At 40.2% G+C, this 21649-nt stretch overlaps 2 protein-coding genes across 5 annotated transcripts; both read left to right on the top strand.

Moving 5' to 3' along the window:
• The first annotated feature begins 240 nt into the window (after window positions 1-240).
• Window positions 241-11681, top strand: nexn (nexilin (F actin binding protein)). Of its 3 annotated transcripts, XM_069679527.1 has the most exons (15): window positions 241-360; window positions 1836-2262; window positions 2381-2578; window positions 4421-4505; window positions 4610-4758; window positions 7084-7284; window positions 7400-7573; window positions 7671-7859; window positions 8401-8592; window positions 8988-9032; window positions 9350-9544; window positions 9679-9900; window positions 10005-10193; window positions 10313-10676; window positions 10820-11681. In XM_069679527.1, the coding sequence occupies exons 2-15, from the start codon at window positions 1885-1887 to the stop codon at window positions 10831-10833; spliced, it is 2595 nt and encodes an 864-aa protein (XP_069535628.1). In that variant the 5' UTR covers window positions 241-360; window positions 1836-1884; the 3' UTR covers window positions 10834-11681. The 3 variants fall into 3 exon arrangements, with proteins under 3 accessions (XP_069535628.1, XP_069535627.1, XP_069535629.1); XM_069679526.1 differs by lacking the exon at window positions 10820-11681 and having other exon boundaries at window positions 10313-10696; XM_069679528.1 differs by lacking the exons at window positions 8988-9032; window positions 10820-11681 and having other exon boundaries at window positions 10313-10696.
• A 1027-nt stretch (window positions 11682-12708) lies between these two features.
• Window positions 12709-20484, top strand: mindy4 (MINDY lysine 48 deubiquitinase 4). 2 transcript variants are annotated; one of them, XM_069679531.1, is made up of 18 exons: window positions 12709-12862; window positions 13184-13303; window positions 13379-13602; window positions 13684-13942; window positions 14041-14294; window positions 14419-14477; window positions 14577-14686; window positions 14788-14904; window positions 15001-15092; window positions 15257-15358; window positions 15477-15540; window positions 15729-15794; window positions 16441-16508; window positions 16622-16685; window positions 17019-17180; window positions 18974-19154; window positions 19404-19482; window positions 19660-20484. In XM_069679531.1, exons 1-18 carry the CDS (start codon window positions 12803-12805, stop codon window positions 19706-19708), a joined length of 2130 nt encoding a protein of 709 aa, XP_069535632.1. In that variant the 5' UTR covers window positions 12709-12802; the 3' UTR covers window positions 19709-20484. The 2 variants fall into 2 exon arrangements, with proteins under 2 accessions (XP_069535632.1, XP_069535633.1); XM_069679532.1 differs by lacking the exon at window positions 12709-12862 and having other exon boundaries at window positions 13218-13303; window positions 13524-13602.
• The last annotated feature ends 1165 nt before the right edge of the window (window positions 20485-21649 follow it).

Here is a 21649-nt window from a genome sequence, read left to right as displayed (position 1 = left end):
GTTAAATTAACAATTAACAACACAAAAACTGTATATTTCTGTTAGTGTAAAAGATTTAAAGACAATTCTTAGCCGTATTTTCGCAGCTGCGACTGCAAATGATCAAGATGAGACTGTGGGAGCATGTGTGTGCGCGCGCACATGAGGCAACAGCTGAACCTGCTGCAGGCGCGTGCGGAATGCAGTATCCGGTAGAAAGTAACGGTACTTTTATGGAAACAGCACCAGCAGCCAGTCGGGTTGGTTCTCCGAGTGGTCGCATCTCCGACCGTCCTGCTTGGCCCGTGTTTCGCATCTTGTGGTTATTATCTATCCAAAGGATTTTTAAAAATCAAAACAGGACAACAGCGCGCTAAAAAGGTAAACTACCTTTTTTTATTGATTATGTTGTACAAGGAGGTCGGTAATACCATTAAATAGTCTGTTCAGTATTATGTTGCAAGGTCAGAGCTACGTGAGTTAAAACAAAAGTTGCTAACACTTTAATTCATTTTTTTTTTCAGGCAGAAATTGGCTAGCCTATGCAAAGTAGCTTCTCTTCAAGTGCAAAGGATGGTTTTAAAATTTGTGCGTAGTTACAGTTAAAGGTAGAAGTTACATTTCAAGGCCACAATATGGGAGCAGCTTTCCAAGAGCAGAAACACAAAGTCTGTGAACATCTTACAAATACTGTCATGAAATCTTTTGACATCAACTCCTAAAGCAAGAATTTGTAGCTGGAGTTTCTTAGTTCAGGGTTAGGATTAGTAGATGTGTCATTGTCTTGAAGACCTTGACCCTTTCGAGATCAGTAGATTTATGAGAGATGTTAGTCTACGTATGAGTGCACAGGCTGCAGTTTGAAAATGGCAGGTGTGGAAATAAAACAGTTGTCAGTTTGCCCTGAGAACGTCCTGACATTAACATCCTTGTCTCTAGAATTGAAATGACGAGTATCAAGATGATTTTAATCAATAAGCAACACATTGCTGAATTAAATTAATGAATATTAACCAGACGTGACATGAATTTTGATTCTTTTCTCAGCTTTACATGGCATGATTTCTGGCCAGTATATAAGATTAACTGTGGCCCATTGCTCCATATATTCTATGCTTAAATGGACAAACTCCTGATAAGCAGCATAATGTCACCTCATGATCCTAATACCTGAATTTAAAGGTATCTGAGGACACTGTTTTAGTGTTTGATGACTAACAGTCCCAAACGGCTCTCTCTCATCCAGTTGTCCAGCTCTTAGTCTGGCCATTTTGTCAAGGGTCTGTGGGGCGACATGTGGGTGCCAACTTGAGCTCTGTCCAACTGCCTATCACTCATCAGAAATAGCCATGATCACATGTCCTGGACGCACAAGTGGGCTATAAATAGAGGTCAGCAAACCTCCATGGCGCTCTTTCTCAACATACTGGAGCAGCTTTCTTTGCCCCTAACTTTGTAGTCAGTAGTGCCTGTCGCGCCAGATGATTCATATTATGGAACTACAAATTAATTGGGAGGATGGAGCCCATTAAATGTCTGTTAGCTGATTGCTCAATATTCAGCTGTTAAAGTGGAAAAAAATGAAAGCAGATATTGTTTTACGGTTTTTGTCTTATCTTTTTACTTTCTGCTGTGACGTGACAATCACTAAAATCTTAACATTTTTACAAGGGCCATAGAGCTGTATTTAAAAACAAATTAATCAGACAATTCAATGAAAATATTGCTTTTTTAATGTCATATGCTCAAATTTCTATTGCATACTTAACTTTTGAGATGTATAGAGCAGATAAGCAACCAATCACTTATGCATATTGCAACAAGACATTTGAACCATTTCCTATTTCACTTTGCAGGTGACATTTTAATAGAGCCTGTTTGTCAACTTGTCATCGTGGTGCAAACATGACTGAGGTGGCGCAGGTTGCGGCTGTAGACATCGATGATGTCACAAGTGAAAATGAACACAACATGAGCGATACGGAAAACAAAGAGGATGATTACACGCACGAGGAGGATGATGAGGAAGTCTGCGAGGACGACGGAGCCGAGGAGAAAATTGAAGAGGGAAAGTCTTGCCACTCAAAGGATGAAGCGGATGATGAGACTGACAACACGCACGTGAACGGTGTGGAAGACAAAGAAAACAACACAGCCGATGAGAAACATGAAAGATCAGAGAGTGTTAATGGTGACGCACAGCACACGGAGAAGGAAAAGGAGGATGCAGAACCTGACACAAATCAAGACCAGAGTATTTCTGATTTTGCACTTAAGAAAGAGGTGAGTGAGGAAGTTTGTGATGTAATTCTTGTCCATATGAATGTAACCCCTCACCTGAAGTATACATCCCTTCTATAAACTATTTAAATCTTATCTTCCCTTTGACTTTTCACCACAGAAACTCCTCCGATCCAGAAAGCCGGTGGCCAGAAGCTACGTGCCCAAGTCCAACAAAGAAAAGGGGGATGTGACAGGCAAGTTTGAGGCCATGCAGAAAGCCAGGGAGGAGCGCAGCCGGCTGAGGAACAAGGACGAGCAGAATAAGAGGAAGGAGCAATTCATCAAGGAGAGAGAGTGGAACCGCAGGAAGCAACAGGTCAAAGACTGATAACACCACTAACCTCCGACTGTGACCTGCATGGCATGATGAAGCATGACTGGGTGACAAGGTTTGAGTGACAACTCACTGTCTTCCATACACCACACAGGATTTTATACAAATTAACCAATTAATTGTGGTAATTTCTTGCAATATTAAATTTAGTTTTTTGTTGATTTGGATGATGAATAGCATTTTTAACATTTAATGTGCACTAAAGGAACACTAAAGGACTGAAATCCAATGGCCCCAAATGCTAATGCAGCAAAGCAACATTGAATTTACCGAACTTTGTTTTAAATCTTAATCTAGATTACAGACATATTAGGAAGAATTACAGGAAATTATTTGTTTGTTAGCGCTGAATAAATGAGTCGATTAATAAAATGATTGACCTGCAGAAACCTCAAGGCACCCCTGCCCCTGGCTTTGGTTTATGAAATGCCATAGCATATGTCAAATGAAAGGTTTAGAGAGACTTTTTTTGGCTTTTGTGGCTCCAGACTGTTGTGCAGTAGGAGAGTTGTATTCTGGGTAATGTAGGCGCCAGCTTGGAATAGGGGAGTACTGCAATTTTTTCCAGGAAAAAAACCTAAACATTATCTGGTTTCAGCTTTTCTCTGTTTTAAATCATTTTTAAATGATATCTTTTTGGTTAATAAGAAATTTGAAGACATGAGTTCAAATCATAAAGCTAAAGATAGATTGAACAATAATTCAATTTATGCTCTATGATAAAATGATGCGCAAGATATATGTTATGTTTATATTTAAAAAAAAAAAATCTTGAAGATTTCAATTTCGTGCTCTTGAGCGCCACCCACTGGCTATAATCGGTAATCACAGTAGTATCTACGGCTGGCTCCCTTTGTCGTGGTTCTAACTCTTGATTTTCCTCGCTTTCTTTTATAGACTGTTTGCCTTCATCTAAGCGTTGAATTTGTTTCTTTTTCTTTGGATTTTCATTTATTTTTTAAGTTGTATCTGTAGTCATCGATCTTTTCTTTGTTTGTTCAGTAGATTCAGTAGATAGTAGATTACCGTCTCCTCACAATGCTTACAGAAACCAGAACAGCAGCCTACCCTCTCTGGCAGGCCAACTACCGCTGGGTGACAGAAAACGTGTCACTAACTGGGCGCTGCATGAGATTTTTTCTGCAAATGTCACCACAGACACCCAGTCCATAAAAATACAATGTACTGCAAATGCAAAGGCTTTCATCAGTGGGCCATAGGCTCAATCACCATTGTGTTACCTCATTTGGTGATAGATAGTGACTTAAGACATTTATTTAAATGAAAATCTTCTGGATTATACCTTTAACATAATGCTTAGCCATTAAAAGGGGGGCCTTGAATTGTAATACTTTAAAAGGAAACAGATATAAATATACTAAGATATAAAAGAGTGATTGATATTAACATACAGTGTGGAGGAAAAGCTCCAATGACTGAGAGGCAAAATGGGGGGAAATACAAGGTTAATGTCAGAGATCAAGAATTGAAAGTGAAGACAGTTTGTCTTCCAGATCGACTTTGTTGATATAACTGCAGTGATACGGTGTTTTGTGAGTGGATTATCATTGATACTCAGACAAAACAACCCTTTCTGTATACAGCCATGCCATAGCTGGCCAGACTTGGACACCTACGCTCATCTCCTGGCTGTGCAGCAAGAGCACAGCCCAATCGCAGGCCCACCTCTAGGTCACATGACCTGGCTATTAGCAGGGATTAGGCCCATGTTCTTGCTGGGACCAGCATGGTGCCTGAGTGGCAAAAGAGATGATCCCAGCTAAACCGTAACCTCACCACGACTCTCCATTTGATCCGCCACAGATAAAAGAACTGCTTGCTTCCAGCGATGAGGAAGAAGAGGTGAAGCCAGCAAAGGTAGAAAAATCCTACGTCCCCAAAATCACAGGTAAGACACACATAGAGGAGCAAAGGGGAGGAAAGATATATATTTATTAAGCGAGGGAGGGAGAGGAGGCTTACGGCTTGTGTTGTGCTCTGTGAAATCCTCAGGGAGTGTGAAGGGGAAGTTTGCAGAAATGGAAAAACAAAGACAAGAGGGAGAGAGAAAAAAGATGGAAGGAGAGAGGAAGAAGAGGGAGGCGCAGGACCACATGGAAAAAGCCAAAATAAAGAAAGAGTTGGCTCAGAAGGCAGCGGAGGTGAGTAAACCTGCGGTGGATTCCTGTCCGCTCACTGGGAAGTGGGGCAGCATGTCTCCATGGTTCAGCGCTGCCTTTCTGTTAAGAGTGGCGTACTTGTGTCTATAGTGATTCAGGTAATCCTCAGCTGCCAGTTGGATAAGTTATTTAAAGTGGCATTTAAGATCCTAACAGTTGGCAAAGGCTGGATATAGGTCTGCAACCACCAGGAACATTGTTGACATGACCAGCATGTGAACTTATGGTAAATAGGTCACATATGTTCAGTCTTACTCTGTAACAAGAGTTGTAGAACTTGTGAAAATAATGCAAATTAAACCAACAAAATAATTTAAATCAGGAAGAAAATAACGACATGAAAGGAGTTTTGAGGCCTTTTATACTTTTAGACAATTGAGTTCTTTGGAATAGTGAAATAAGTGTTTTTATCCAGAGGAAAATTACAGGCATTTACCTGCTACTTGCTTGCTAACTCTGCTGTAAAACAGTGAATCAGTAAAACATATAATGACAATGTATATATGTTCAACAGCTATACAAAAAATATTTTTACAACTCTTCCTTTATCATCATCAGTAATGACAAGGTCTGCAGCTGCGACTGATTACACAGAAGTCATTTTTCTGTTTTTTTTGCAACATTGAAGGAATCACATTAAATTATTAAAAACTTGAGGGTTGGTGAAATGTAACTGTAAATCTGTATGTTATGGGGCTATAATTTTCGTATAATATCCCTGGATGTTTCCTCGTATTAACTAATGGAAAATGGAGATAAAGTAGTGAGAACGTTGTTACTTTGAAGTTAGAAGCAACTCGTTTTCGTCGAAATGTCCATGAAAGCATTTCACCATTTTAATTAAACTTGCAGAATAAATCATTGACAGGAGATCTATGAAATTTAAAAATGTGTTGGGTGAGATTTGACTTATTGACTCATGATCTCAGTATTACTACAATCCTAACTACAGCACTGGTATGATGCACATAAAATCATGACTGCCATGTTAATAATGTCAGAAACACTATTCCCTACAAACTTCCTTCTAAAGGGAGGCTCATTTGTGGCCAAATATCTTCAATAACTAGAATGCTTTTATGTGTCTGTACTGTTTACCTGATATAGCCAGCCTTATTACCTTTACTTAAATATAAAAAGAAGAATTATGCTTTAGTTTTGGAGTTTAAATTAAATAATGTTATATGCCTGAAGTGATCCTTTTCTAGAAACAACTGGAACAGCACACGTCCAGCGCTGCCAGGTGTAGACAGCATATGACTGGCAACTGTTTCCCACACCTCACAGTGACTAAATTAGCTCCAGACCTCCTTACTGTGACTGAATTAGACTCTGCTATCTTGACACCCATACTCTGACCTACTGCAAATGGTGATGTTAGACCAATAGCGTTGCCCCCTGCCCACACACTTTTTTCCCCCAGTTTGTGTGTGTGGGTTTGCACTGAGGTTAACCTGGATTCGTTTTTCCCACTACCATGAAAAGTTTAAGCGTCACGCTGTTGGCTAGAGCAGTGGTTCCCAACCTTTTTTCCTTGGTGCGCCCCCTGCTTGTATCTAAAAAAGGCTGAGCCCCCCTAGGCCGCACACACATACACAAAAACAATAAAGTGATTCATTCCAAATCATTATTGGCAAAAATGAACACCAATCAGCCTGTAGTTCGCTGAGGTGTGGCCTACAAAGTAGCTACTATATTTGATTGAGGACCAAAACAATTATTCTTTAATAATCAAACAGACTTTTGATTATCAAGTTAGTGCTTTTTTAATGATTTTATTTTACATGTGCAAATCTAATCTCAGTGCAGACCGAGCCTCGCGCACCCCCAACGATCTTTGGCATCTTTGGAAATGTTTTTTACATATAACTATTAAAAATTCTGAAATGTGAAAAGGCATCCAACGTTGGTAAATCTTGATCTGTTAAGTTGCTGTGAACTCAAGAGGTGGCAAAAGTACCCACAATCTTTACTTACATACACCTACAGATACTTGTGTAAAACAAGGAAACAGACTGTGGTAAAAAAAAAAGGTTCAGGACCTGTAATGTTATTATATTATAAATGTAAAAAGTAGCCTGAGCTCTGAAGGACATTTCTACCAGCTATTTTTACACATATATAACTGAACCTCATATTTGGGAAACTTCTATACTCAAATCAACTTCAAATAAACTGTGCTGAAAATAATTAACAAAAAACAATTAAATGCAGTAAAGAAAGGTAATGAGCCTGTTTTGAAAATGTAAGGAGTTAGTAACAAAGTATTCATGCTTAGATAATCTTACATTATCAAACACCTTTCAGGAAGGAGATGACACCATCCTGGTTCGGGTGGTTCCTGCAAAGTCATCACGACATCCGGGCAGAATCAAGACGAACTTTGAAGACATGGAGAAGAACCGAGAGGAGGAACTGAAGAAGAAGGCAGAGGAAGAGAAGAAGAGACGATACGATGAAAACAAACGCTCCTTCAGGGATGCCAAGCGGCTCTCAGTTGTCGAACAGGTAGGAATACATTAACACTTTATTTTTTTTTTTACATTCAATTTGATTGATATTAATGTGCATTACAGTTCAGCAATATCCACTGCATTCTTTCATACACTCATTTTGGGTTTAGGATGAAGAAGAGAAGCCGTCAGAGAAGGTGCAAATGACTCCCGGGAAGCTGAAGATGACATTTGAGGAGCTGGAGAAGGAGAGGCAGGATAATAGAAAGAAGCAGGCTGAGGAGGAGGCCAAACGCCGCCTGCTAGATGAGAAGAAAGCTTTTGAGGAGGCCAGGCTGGGAATGGTAAACACAATACTAGTTGAAAGTGTTTTTACCATCTATAACTTGCTTTTGTAAACTTTGCGTTAATCAGTCCTGGTAATACTTTGCCTGTTATAAGGGAGAAGATGAAGAGGACTTTAAGGCAACTCAAGAAGACAAGGAGGAGTTCAGACCTGGCAGACTGAGGCTGAGCTTTGAGGAGGTGGAAAGACAAAGGGTTGAAGAAGAACGCAAGAAAGCAGAGGAGGAGGCTAAGAGACGAATGGAGGAGGAGAGAAGAGCTTTCGCTGAAGCCAGGAAGAGCATGGTTAATATACTTCACATGAAGAAATACACAATTCAATATATACAATTCATATACCTTAGCCCTTGAATTAACAGTTACGCATAAAGGGAAATAAGCTTATTCACTCTCTGATGGAGACGATTGATACCCCTATTGCATCTTTATAGTCGTGTAAGAAGCTGAAGCTAAGCTGGTTAGCATAGCTTAGCATAAACACTGGTAAAAGTGGGTCTAAATTTAGCAAAATCCACTTACCACTTAACACAAAAACCAGGGTATAAAAAAGACACTAACATTTTATAGGTGTTTATTTCATGGCTGCTATCAGTAACTTGTTCTTTTAACACTATATGGTTTTAGTAAACTCGAGAAGTGATGGTAGGTACTTTTTGTTACCACTGGACGAGCCAGGCTAACAGTTGCCACACAGTTTAAGTCTTTGTGCTAATTCTGTGATGTGTTGCTAAGCCAGAAAGTGAAAAGGCATATTTCCCCAAAGTCAAAATATTTCTTTATGATAGTTTACCTGAACCAGCACTCACCTGTCCGTGTTGTTACTCAGCTTGTAGATGAGGATGATGAGGTGCTGATGGCCTTACTCAACCTGGAGGGCAGCAAACCCGGGAAGATTTGCGCCAGTTTTGAGGATCTCGAGCGCCAGAGAAGAGAGGAGGAGCAGAAGAAGGCTGAGGAGGAGGCAAAGAGGAGACTGGAAGAGGAGAAGAGGCTCTTTGCTGAGGCCCGCAAGAGCATGGTAAGTCTACATTAAATAAGGGACCAAAAGTTATAGTGTCAGCTCGATACGTTGCTTAGGGCTTTGACGTTATTTGCTGCTGTGGATCTGCTCAACTTTGGCTTTCGAAAGAACAGGGCAACATGCATGATAACAAAATGCAATCATAAAAACAGCAGTGCATGCGCTGTATATTTAATCATCATGAAAAGTTCCTAACAGCATAAATTAAAAACTTTATTAAAACAGTTATGAGAAATTTTAGCTGAACTAACCCCTGTTTGAACTTTTCACACCATAACTAAATTCTAATTGGGTGAGGATTCAATCATTTTGTTTATATATTTTCTATCATTCTGATGGGCTCGATTGGTACACATGATTTGCTATTCCCTTGTCCAAATTATTTCTTTAAGAGCCCTGGCCTGGATCAGGAAAAGTCTGCATTTGGAGATGAAACAGTAAGATATTTTGACTTTCAAAAGTATATTTATCAGAGAAAAATAAGAGGAAACTAAATTTGTTGGTTCAGTATCCTATTATGAATTAATTTCCTGTAAGCACAAGGACCCAAAGTTCAACAGAGGACGATGTATGTTTGTTTTCCACGCATGTTTTCTGCAAATGCTGCAATAAGAATGGCCCCTGCGTAGTTTTGGCTGGTGTTATGACATTATTAAATGTTGGGTAAGTAAGTAGTAGGACAAATTGAAGCTGACTTAGCTTGTAGTACAGCATGGACATAATAAAGAGCCTTTGCGTCTATTTATTTGCATAGGTATTAGATGAGGAAGAAGGACTGGTGAAGAGTCCATCTCAGGAAGCCCTGCACCCTAGAAAACTGGAGATTAACTTTGAAGAGTTATTGAAAGAGAAGGAGGAGGCTGAGAGGAGGCGCAAGGCAGAGGAGCGCAAGAAGAAAATGGAGCAGGAGAAGCAGGAATTTGAACAACTGAGACAAGAGATGGGAGAGGTTAGTATGGAACAGGTTGTTTTTCAGTCCATGTGCATCAGACCATGTTTCCAAATATGTATTGTGAATTTCTACTCAGTCATTAATAACAGATCTTATTGCAATGAAAAATGTGACCTGGCTCTTTCTCACAGGATGTAGTGAACGAAAGCTCGGATGTTGTTAACAGAGAGTATGAAGAACTGCATAAGCTCAAGAGGACCGGCTCCATCCAGGCCAAGAACCTCAAGTCCAAGTTTGAGAAGATCAAGCAACTGACTGAAGAGGAAATTCAGAAAAAGATTGAGATGGAGAGAGCACGACGGAAGGCGGTTGATGATGAAATTAAAGAGAGAGAATCTGAGAGGTTCCAGGAGGTAAGAGACGAACAAAACGTTTGAAAAGGTGCAAAAAGGTGAAAAAAAAGGTGGTCCTTGCCGTTTTATATGGAGGAATCTCTCAATGTCAATGTGTTTTTCAGGAGGATGAAGAAGGAGAATCAACACAAGCAAGGGCCGAGGAGACACCATTCAAACAGAAGGTCGATATGAAAGCTCGGTTTCAGCAAATGGCCAAAGCCAGAGAGGAGGAGGAGAGGAGGAGAATAGAGGAGCAGAAGCTGCAGAGGATGCAGTTTGAGCAGCAAGAGATCGATGCTGCCCTCCAAAAAGTAAATCTTTCATGACCACAAAAGCTTGATCATTCCATGTGCTTGACGGCATAACAGCGTCGGTTTAAAGTTGTTTTCACCCTTGCAATAGTTTTTTATTTATGTCCTATGTTTCGCAGAAGAAGGATGATGATGTGGAGGACGAGGGTAGCATCATCAACGGCTCTGCAGCCTATGAAGATGAGGAAGATCACGCCAGGTCGGGGGCTCCCTGGTTTAAAAAGCCCCTTAAAAATCAATCGGTGGTGGACTCGGAGCCTGTGCGCTTCACCGTCAAGATCACCGGGGAGCCCAAGCCGGAGGTGACCTGGTGGTTTGAGAGTGAGATGCTCCAGGACTGTGAGGACTATCAGTATATAGAGAGAGGAGAGACATACTGCCTCTACCTGCCAGAGACCTTCCCAGAGGATGAGGGCGAGTATATGTGCAAGGCTGTGAACAGCAGAGGCACAGCAGCAAGCACCTGCATCCTCACAGTAGAAAGTAAGACCACCTTGGTGTGATTGCATGCCTGCATGATACCTCCAGTCTGGATTTCAACCTCTCCTTATGAAGTGGATCGCATGCTCCTCTTCCTCGTGAAGATGCAGCTGTGGATAACTGTCACTTCTGTTTCTCTCTTGCAGCTTATGACTACTGATGCCCTTCCTTGTTCTGGAAACTTTCCCTGTTGTCTCTCACTCCTTTTGTAAAACTTTGTCCCTCATGGTATGGTCAAACAGCAGAGGGAAGAAATAACAGTATGCTTGGCATTCCTAAGGGAGGGATACACAACACAAAAAAAATGTTGAAAAAGATGTTGTTTACGTTTGCTCAATTGTATAGCTGCACTCCCTGTTAGAGTAGGATGATACCTGTGCCAAAACCAGACACAATTCTCGTTGGTTCTTGTTCAAATCTATCTTTGCTGTGAGGCCCTAACAGTATTTGTGATACCAGCTATTTATAAATAACAAGTAGTAAGTAATAAAAAATAATAAGTACTGTGTTGTAAATATCACACTTTATGGTCCATACATGGAAACACTTTGCTTGAGGCATTGAAATGTAAGAAGTAAGATGTCCTTGTGTTTTGAATACCAAGGTACAGGGAAATACATCTAAAATGCTTACTTACAATATAGTAGTGAATGCGCTCTTTGCAACATTAATTAATGATATTGCCTGGAATTCATCAAGGGGCAAAATTGTAGTCATTAATTCATTGGAAATCCACAGTAAACAAGACATGTGATGGCAGTGTATATCGCATAAACATGTGTACACCCTGATTTTATATGAAACTATTTAAATCTGTATTAAGTGTTTTTTAACTGCAGCATCTGAAAAAGTTGTTGATTTTTCTTTTACAACCCCCCTTTTCTTTTTGAGTTAAATACTCTTGATTCAGTTGTGCTAGAGAGTAGGTCACTGTTTTATGGTTTGATAATGAAAAGCAAACATAGGCTAGCCTGAATATTTGTCATATATTATAAATGAACGTTTTAATAAAATGAACAAAAATAACAGAATTGATGTGATGTCTTTTGTTGGAGATACTTGAATCACTACTGGATCTGTTAAAACAATTGACTTTTGTTTGTTTTTCAAGTGAGTATAATGGATGGATCTTTGATCATTGCATCCCACAAACCTGAATGTTTTTAAACCCTCATCACCACAACTGGATTATTACCTGGTGGGTAACAAGGTTCATCACATGTAGATTTATTTTTTAATTTTGATGGATCTGAAATTCGGTGTGCAATTTTCACATCTTAAAAAGAATATAACCTCAGGCTGTTTCATTTTAATTAGTTGATAACGGTAAAAATCACACTTCATAAGTAACAAGCAAAGATTAACATTTTGAGTAATCCACATGATTTTAGAGTCCTTTTCGTGTTTCGGACCTGTTCATCGTATCATAACCCCTATCTTGTGAGATCTCGTTTTATCAAGACAACTGGCTGTATAGACCGTGGATTTGTTATATAGTAATTATAAACTGATCTTGCAGGCTACTAATGGTTAGTTCCATTTGTATTCGGAAGTCGGAATTTGCGAGTTCCCAGTCGGAAATTTCAACTGGAACACCCCCTGAGGTCGGATTTCCGACTCGGAAAGTCGGAGGAACCTCACCAACCCCGACCTCATATCTCCGTGCATCAACAGAAAAGCTGTCAAACATGAAAGCTGTCATTCCCAGTTCCGATTTCCGACTTCCGAGGTAACTGGAACGCACCATAAGTAACGAACCAAACGCGAAATGTCGCGTGCGCAAGGCAATCAACAGCATAAACTTCCGCCTGATGCGCGCTTCGTTGAAAAAGAATAAGCAGCCATATTGGTTTAACCTATTCACTTACTATATACATTAGGAGAGCAGCGCTAGCATCGCCATGGTAACGCACTTTGCTGAACAACATCCCTGAAAAAGAGGCACAGATACCTCTCTTATACACAAATGGACAGTCCCTCTAACTAATGTACTGTATGATTGTGTATTGTTTGGCGCAGCACATCGTACGCAATTGTTATAGTTTGCCAGCCGGTTAGCTAAAGGCTAACGTTTACGCGAGAAGAGCTACTTCTTGATGTAGGAAAAGGCCAGCCACGTACTCATTACCATGGCCGTTTCGGTTGAAGAGGTTTCATCGTCGCTTGTACGGGAGTACCTGAGTCGAAAGGTGAGTAAAGTTCACGTAAGTAGTGAACGGGTAAGGTGTTTGACTCGCATATGAACTGCACAACCTAAACAGAGCTTGCTAGTTAGCGTTAGCCTTGTCCACAGTAAACAGTTCATCTTAACCAGGTGTTGATGTACCGAAATCAAACGTTTGCGATTCAACTCTGAACCCAGTTTTTGCTGTCACAACTGACAAAGCAACCACTAATAAGGTGACCATGTAAAAAAAAAAACTTGGTGTCAATATGATAAAGTTACAGCTCCCTGTCACAGACTGTAACAGGTCGGAGAGTATGGTGCCAAACACTGTTTTGGTGTGCAGGGACTCAAGAGGACGATTGCCTGTATGGATGAGGAGCATCCACGCACAGAGGCCAGCATCAACAACAGATCCCTCCTGAGGCAGGTTCTCAACATGGAGGGTCTCTATAGAAAGAATAAGGTGAGCCCTGTAGCCTGAGGTTGGCTGCTGTCATAAATTAAACAAAGTTTGTAATGTCAGCTGATTTCTCTGCAGGTTCAGAATTCCCCGCTGAAAACATTACTGGAGATTATTGTAAAGCATCACATCAAGGGCCTTAAGAATGACAGAATTACCAGCAATGAAAGTGATCACCTGCAGTCTGCTGAGACTACAAGCTTGATTGCCAATTCTTCTTCAGAAACACCAGCAGTGATTTATGACACAAAGACAGAAGATAGTACCAAAGCCTTCGCTATTAGCAAATACATGAAATTAAGGTAATTCTCAACTGACATATTGGATGCATAATTTTGTTTTGTTTTGACTTTTTAACAAATGGTCACACATTTTTCTCTCAGGTCTGATATAGAGGAATTTTGCCCTCCTCAGCCCTTATTGCCTGAGACAGACAGGCTGTCCAGTCATGATCAAACAAGCTTCCAGGCTTATGAATCAGAAGAAAGACAAATCCAACCACTGCTGGCCTCGCTCCAGGACAGTGAGAGCTTCATCAGAAGAGAACCAGAAAAAAGGACTTCCATTGAGAGCACCCAAAGGAGCAAAACTAATCGAATTATACGTGGCATGATGGCTGGACCTGTAGCTAGCACACCTCAGGTACTGGACCTCTGATGCACATATCATATATAATTGACTCATAATTGAGTCACTTTTTTTCATCATTCCTGTTCTAACAGTGATGTTTTACCTTTAAGGAATCAAACAAAAAGAGGCAGAATCGAAGGCAAGAAGTGTCACAGCTGCTGCTTCGAAAAGAACAAGAAAATGCTCATCCCAGGGATCGACCAGTTGTGGTGACTGGCTTATATCAAAAAGAAGAGAGTGGACACTCTGAAATCAGCCCAGCTGACTGTGTAGTTGAGCAGCGAGAGTTGCGAAGTGCACCAGAGAGACTGCAGAGGGGAAACAGCTCCGAAAAAATTGGACCAGACGTACTTAAAACTAAAACGTAAATTGCTTTAAGCTGCTGTAGTAGTTCGTCTGTGGCAGCTTCACAGTTAAAATACAATTACAACACATCCAACTGAAATTCTTTTCCTACCCTGCTTTCTTTCAAATTGTCTGTTTTATAGGGTAAAGTCTTTGCCAAGAACAACTGTGGCTGGTTTGAATATGTCTGAGATGGTTTTAGGTACGTGCTGTCATTATCGAAAAATAGGCTGCATTAATGGTCCTTTTTGATCGTCGCCTTGTTTTTATCAAAGCTGATAGTGTGTTTATACAATTCCAGACGACATTGATGATGATGATGATATGCAAGAGCTCTCCAAATTGTCCTTTGAGAGAACCGTCACAGATCACAGCTCCTCTGCCTGCCCCATAGACCAACACACTGCAATGGTTTGTAGTTCATGTAATGGTTCGTTGAGAAATGCTGGACCGAGTTTCTGTGGCTGCCTTTGATTTTCTGTTTGTTTTCTGTTTTGTTTTTTTCTTTCCAGGAATTGAAAGCAGTTCTTCTTGGTTCCAGCATAAATTGCTTCAGTGTTGAGTGGAGGAATCAGGGTTTCACATTCTCAGAAATGCATGACCTGGGATATGGAATTGTGCAGAAAAAGGTTGTCTTAACTGTACGGTCCTGCTACCTCAAGCAAGTAAAGTGATTTTTATATTTTTTGGTATTTTACACTTTTGTGTATCAATGTTTTTCTTAGGGTGGCCCTTGTGGAGTTCTGGCATCCGTCCAGGCGTTTGTCCTAAAGAAACTGCTGTTTGAAAACATCAAAAGTGGTGATACAGGCCTTCAGTGAGTTATCTGAACTTTGGCCCATAATATTAACCTCTGTTTGCCCCATTGTAGTCGCTTGGATGCTTTTTACAGGCATTAATTCACTTCAAAGCATGCTTTGTATCAACTGTATTATTACCCCAGATGACCTGCTTTTCACTCGAATGCCACTGTGTTCTCAGGAGGTTAAGACCTTCCAACACTACCAGAAGAAAGTGTCTCGTTTCAGCTGCAGCTGAAATCTTGTGGAGGGCTGGTGAGGAAAAACAAGCAACAATTGCAATGTAATTCATACCTTCATCCACTTAATCCTCACCGTCCACACATTTACCAATACAAAGAACTTTATTATCATTATTTAACGAGGGGGAATGCATGTGAATATCTGTTTTTTTAAAACAGACATTCTGGGAGAAACCAATTCACGCCAACTGTTCACTTCAGATCCGAAGGAGTGCTTGAAAAGGTATATGGAATACTGCGTCTGAAATGTTGGAGATGTGTGTCTGTATTTGGATTTTCAAAAACATATTTTCCACATTTATCATCTTCGCTATTTTTATTTGAAATGATTAGCACTATAGTGTAAAAAACAAAGTGTGTATATAAAACTGTAATTGCTGTTGGAGTTTTTTAACCATCTTTTTGTTTTAGATAACATGTTTCACAGTGGATAACATCAAAGACCTGCAGTTACTTATTGAGCAACATGTCGAGCAGGTGAGAGACTCAATGTCAATGTCCTTAGCTTAAAGGTATAATAAGTAGGATTTTTCCTTGCATTTTGTCAACAACGCATTCAAACTGGGCCCCTCCTCCTGGGCTCCTCGTCACCAGAAGCTCCCTCTCACTCTCTCGTGCGAGAATACGCCCACCCCGCTGAGCTAACACCGACAGCATCATGGTTAGCTTCGTGCTAGCATGCTAACCGCCGGGTAGCTTGTCCTAGCTGGTTTGAGGCACCTACCTGTCTAACAGAAAGAAGGCCAACTCTGCATCGCTCTTTCGCCATGTTCGCCGGTCTGAATGGGGTCCAGTTGCCAATTTGAACCACTCCCACACTCACCTGTACGCTGTGATTAGCGCAGGGAACCACAACAGCGCCCCTCCTGAAAACGTCCTGTGCAAAGAAAAACAACAGAATAGATGCAGAGGGAAGGGTCTCACAAGGGTCTGCACACACACTCCCCAACACACATGTAAAGAGGCCTATAAGTGATGATTAATATTACATTATATTTGTAGAAGTCTTTTTACTAGTCTTTTTATTTTTCTAGGAAAATCCTACTTATTATACCTTTAATGTTGCCTGTAAAATGTTCAGACTTCTCCAACCTTCTTGCTCTAATCCATCTGTCTTCTACAGTTTGAGACTGGGCAGTTGGGCTGCATGCTGCTGACCATATCTGCTGTTCTTTCTCGATCCATTGAGAAGTATGTTTTGCCTTTTTGAGTTCTGTAACTGAACAAGATATGCAGCATTAAAATTACTGTAAGCTGAATTATGAAACATTACCAACATTGTGTTTTCTCTTTATTTTCCTCAGAGTAAGAGAGGATATGGACGTGCCCACTGCTACACTCATCGGGGCCCATGGCTACTGCACGCAGGTTCGATGTAGAAGTAGAACATGCAGGTTAACCTGCTGCTGAACTCTCAACATTGTGTTTGTTTGTTTGTGAGTCAGGTTCACAAATTAGAATGAATAATAAAGGTAGTGTAGATTAAGTCAACTGCTTCCAAGAGCAATGTTTAAGGTAGTATTTTTAAATTCAGGCTCAAAGTGAATGTCAGCTATCTGAGTGAACAAGGACCTCTCCAATCAACAACTGAAAATAATTGTCAAAAAAACAAAACAGAGGCTTATTGTGTGTTAAGCGCACAACAAAAACACAGAGCACAATAATATTAACTGTTACTTCTGCTTTCCTTCTGGTCACCAGGAGCTGGTGAACCTGTTGCTGTGCGGCAGAGCCGTTTCTAACGTCTTTGACAATGATATGGAGTTGGACTCAGGCAACGGCAACGTGACTCTACTCAAAGGAATCAAAGGCCACTGTGAGGTCGGCCTGCTGTCCTTGTTTGAGCATTATAACATCTGTAAGGTGAGTAACGCTGCTGGCTGACCAGATACTGGTCAGATTCAAATGAAAGGTCAAGACTCAGTGGGCCTTCTTTACAAAGGATGTAAACTCAAACTAAACATTTGATCAGATCTGTCGGGAGTTTCGCATCATTTCTCTTAGATAGACAGATTCACTATTCTTACCTGTTCTTTACTGTATTAGAGATTCATTAGTGCTGCCAGTTAAACAGTTAAAGTTTTTCCCTTTATGTCTACATGTCTAACCACTAGCAATACATTTATATTTCATATAAAAGAGGATCTCCCGGCCTGGTCCCTCTTCGTATCGTTAATCCTCTTGACAGTGTACAGCTTTTTTTTTTAAATCTGGAAATTTGATTTGAATTGCCTGTAGCCATGAGATAGATTTCTTGTCTTGGTTGAAGATCTCAAACATTAAAGGTCAGCTCACTAAATCAAAGGTCTTCTCCGTATCAAATGTTCTAAACAGAAGCAGCACATTTTTCTTTCAAGCATAATCCATTCAAATTAGTAGTTTCGCCTAATAGTGTCTGCCAGACGCCTTCCTCGAAAAAAGCTGATCTGTACCGTTTCAATCTGGAATTATAACTTTTCATGTGGTGTCTGTGAAGGTTCTCAGTCATCCAGGTCGTACCAGGTCATGGTAATTTGAAGCTTTGAATTTTCATCTTCTGGCTGATATTGCTGATATGATTTAACAGTCTGTGTTAAACAGCGACACAGGCCTATATGAATTACACTTCCTGACGTCCTTCCTTTCTATATAATTGAGTTTTTATAGAATGTCTGTGCCCCTTTTCCTGTTTCTTTTCCTGGAGGGTTTCCTGCTTTCGGTCCCCTTTCCAAACTATATGTTTGTTAAGGTCATTATAAGTGAGATCTGACGTGTTTTAGATGACGGCTATCTAATCTGTTATAACCTCATTATCTCTGTGACATGTATTTTCCTTCCGATCTGGATAAAGCCTTCTCTATTAGCAATGTCTACAAGGTCAATCTCTGCAATTTTCCCTCCTTTGTCTTTGCATTAGAGTCTGGCTCTGGATTTAGTATCAGATATCAGATTTGCCCCGTGGTGTTTAACCCAAGATTTTGATCAAATCTGATTATCTTTTTTTTTGTTGCATCCTAATGGTCTACCCCAGCAAATGTAGTTAAGTTTGACTCTTTCGCTTTTGGTTAGATCGAACTTTTTTGCCAATTATTTGGGGTTTCAGGCTGCCACAACCTCCCTTGATCAGGTGTCCTGAACCCCAGCAAAAACCTCCTGGGTTGTCACGAGCAGTGACAAATAGATTTGACCAGTTAAAAGAAATTCTTTAAGTTGGCCAATAATTAGTTTTGAACAGATTTAACATTTATTTGTATTCGGTCGTTATGTTTTTATTCATTGGAATTTCATGGAAGGTCAAAGGTTCAGTTTAGAGCTACAAAAACTACTACTGAACGTGAACTACTGCAACTTGCATTGGCTCAAAGTAACAAGGTACTTGGCTGCTTCTTACTCATACCTCAGGTTCATCTTAAAGCTCACATTACAGCATAACACTCTTCAGCTAAGCCCTCGCAAAAAACTATCAAAGTCCTTTTACTTCAGCACCCTGGCAAACCGTGTGTGACTTTGCTGCACGTCATCCCCCGTCTCTCTCCCCACTCTTTCCTGTCTGTCTTCAGCTTGTCCTCAAAGAAAGATTGTGTGAATGGTATTTTAACAGTTTATTAAAATATTAATATCAATAGAAGCTGAATTCCATTTTGCCCTGTTACACTCTCTCTTTTCTTCTATCTAAGGTGGGAGATTACCTGAAGACTCCCTGTTACCCCATCTGGGTGGTGTGCAGTGAAAGCCACTTCAGCGTGCTGTTTGGCCTCCAGAGGGAGCTGTTGACCTATCAGGACAAAGGCCCGGAGTTTGACCTCTACTACTATGACGGCCTGGCCAATCAACACGAGGAGATCCGGCTCACTGTCTGTATGTAGCATCACTTGTCCTGTGTTCTCAGTACATGTCTACTTTCGTTATTCTTATCACCCCTTCACTCTGGTAAAAGACCAGAGAAATGTACATTAGGGTGTCATTTCTGTGATCTTTTGTAATGGAAATCTAAATATCTGCTTTACATTGATGTCTAGTATAAGTGTCTAGTGTCTAGTTATCTTTGCTGTTGCCCTTCTTGCGTTGTGAGTATGCCTAAAACTTTTTATCTGCTTGCATTTTAAGCTGTCGGCAAATTGACCCAGAGCTGTCAAGATGACGACACTGACCTCATTCCTCCATTGGAGCACTGTATTCGGACAAGGTAGGCACACAGACGTACACCCGCACTGAAATCTCTGCAGATCCTGACAACAACTATAAACTGTGTTGTGGTTTACTGTGTAAATCAACAGGTGATCAATGTTCTTAAGTTTTGAAGTTGTGAATGATCATGGAAGTGTACCTGACAGCTGTATTTGTCTTTTTGTGACACTTTCAGGTGGAAAGATGCCTTTGTCAATTGGAATGACACAGAGCCTATTCTCTGACGGATCACACAGACAGTACACATTTTGCATCATGAGTAAAGATCATTTTATGCAAGTATTTATCATATTGTTATTTTTCTCTTTATATTTGTGTCTAAATTTCAGCACTACCGCTGATTTCTCATATCAATGAGACGTTGAGCTTTTTATTTTTGTTTACACGACCTCATTGCCTGGAGGTTTTTTCTCACACTATGTATGTGCAGCAGGAAGGGTTACAGCCCGAACTGGGATGTTGCTCACAGTGTCTCATCAGCCGTAAAATGATATTTGAATGAATGGAAAGGTGTTATTTTTGAAAGGCGAAGCAAAAAGCACGAGGTACCTTTATCTTAAAATGTACCTGTTTGGAGGGAAACTTATGAATTGTTGGTGCAAGATACCCTAATTACCTCGGTGGCCTTTTCCACTTACAGATATAAAACATTTGACTTTAAAAGGATTATAATTTGTATTATTATATGTAATATTTCAATCAAAAGCTTTTGAAATGTTTAAAAAAAAAAGTAAGATAAGTGTTAATTTTACATCATGCCTTAACAGATTTGTTACTTAATGTACACACTTTACATGAGACGATACATTTAATTGTGCTGTTTTTGTTTTAATCGCCTGTATTATAATTCTGATGTGCTGTAAGGTGACGAGATGAAATACATGCAGACTGGTGTTTGCATCAAACAGATTGAATATTACACTAAACTGCCTGTTATTGCCTTGATGAAATGTCAGTGACACATCAATAGTGACATTATGTCACTAAATTCTGGATCAGAAAAATAAAATGTCAAAAAAGTAAAAAAGTTGTGTTTATTTCTAAGTAAAATAAACTAATGTAATGTAGAAAAAATGTCTTCTTACTAACACGACATTACAGATTCCTTGATGCATTGGAGCTGTTGCAGCTTTAATAAGTTAAAAGGCTGATTGTGTTTAAGCAAATCATTAACCTGTGTATGTAAGGTTTTTACTTCTTTTAAATCATTGGATCAATGAACATCCATCCAATTCTTAAGCATTTTAAAAAGTAAAGAAAAACTCAAAGCTAATTTTGATTGAACTCTCAACTCTGTCACATGTGAGGTTGCAAAAAAACAGATTTGGCTGAAAGCTGCCTCGCAGTTAATCAATGCGTTTAGTTTTAGCCATGGCAGCGTCAGAGAGCACACAGTGTGGGGCATGCAGAGGGGGTGGCAGGGAGGCTTGTGCCAACACCTCCAGCACGAGGGATCAAAGACACACAGCTGGCACAGAGGCAGAGCCGCAGCAGCTCACTTCCTATCAAACCGTCTTGTTCAACACGGACCGGGGTCCATTTAAAATCCTGGAAGTGCAACATGAGGGTCAACATATAGAAGAATGATGAAGCCGCTATGTTTATAACATCTGTCACTGTCACTCATTTTTCCATTTGTGGAAGTGCTGGAGAGGAGCTCTGCACGATGATGACAATGACTTCATCTTTAAACTGTCAAAGTCCTTATGGAGGCTGTATTATCTGAATGTATGTTATTAGTGACTCATGTCGGGATTCGTGTGTTCTACAAAAGACAAAGGAAGAGCCATGAATGAATCATGAGACATGGAGGGAATCAATGATACCTCTACAACAATTTTACAGCCATCAAGGCCACTGCAGTCGCTATAAATAAGGCGGTTTGCGCGAACGAGGCCTTGGGGTCCAAGAAATTGGATTAAAGTGTTCACTTTTGCTACGAAATTATAGTGCGGATGGGGGGTTTGATATACGTCATAGGAGCCATGTTTAGGTTTTGGGTTATATGCTACTCATGATTTTCCCTGAATAGTTGGTTTCTGAGACATTTTGGTCAGTGCCACAGGGCACTTTAAATTCATTTTAAGACAGGAAATGGGACAGTCTATTTACTTGGTGAGCTCATAACTTGGATTTGCTTAAAATGTGCAAAGTCTGCAGCAACA

This window comes from Semicossyphus pulcher, unplaced genomic scaffold (assembly GCF_022749685.1).
Source record: "Semicossyphus pulcher isolate SPU_LCO1_2020_fin unplaced genomic scaffold, fSemPul1.0.p SCAF_4, whole genome shotgun sequence".
In the NCBI taxonomy this organism is placed as follows: domain Eukaryota; kingdom Metazoa; phylum Chordata; class Actinopteri; order Labriformes; family Labridae; genus Semicossyphus; species Semicossyphus pulcher.
This window is presented reverse-complemented; position numbering and strand designations above follow the sequence as displayed.

Coding starts and splice junctions, on each gene's coding strand:
- nexn (XM_069679526.1), top strand. CDS start 1,885: ATGACTGAGGTGGCGCAGGTTGCGGCTGTAGACATCGATGATGTCACA. Junction 8,593..8,987: donor CTGAGGCCCGCAAGAGCATG/GTAAGTCTACAT, acceptor TATTTCTTTAAG/AGCCCTGGCCTGGATCAGGA. Junction 9,545..9,678: donor TGAGACAAGAGATGGGAGAG/GTTAGTATGGAA, acceptor TCTTTCTCACAG/GATGTAGTGAACGAAAGCTC.
- mindy4 (XM_069679531.1), top strand. CDS start 12,803: ATGGCCGTTTCGGTTGAAGAGGTTTCATCGTCGCTTGTACGGGAGTAC. Junction 13,943..14,040: donor CTGTAGCTAGCACACCTCAG/GTACTGGACCTC, acceptor TTTACCTTTAAG/GAATCAAACAAAAAGAGGCA. Junction 14,295..14,418: donor GACGTACTTAAAACTAAAAC/GTAAATTGCTTT, acceptor TCTGTTTTATAG/GGTAAAGTCTTTGCCAAGAA.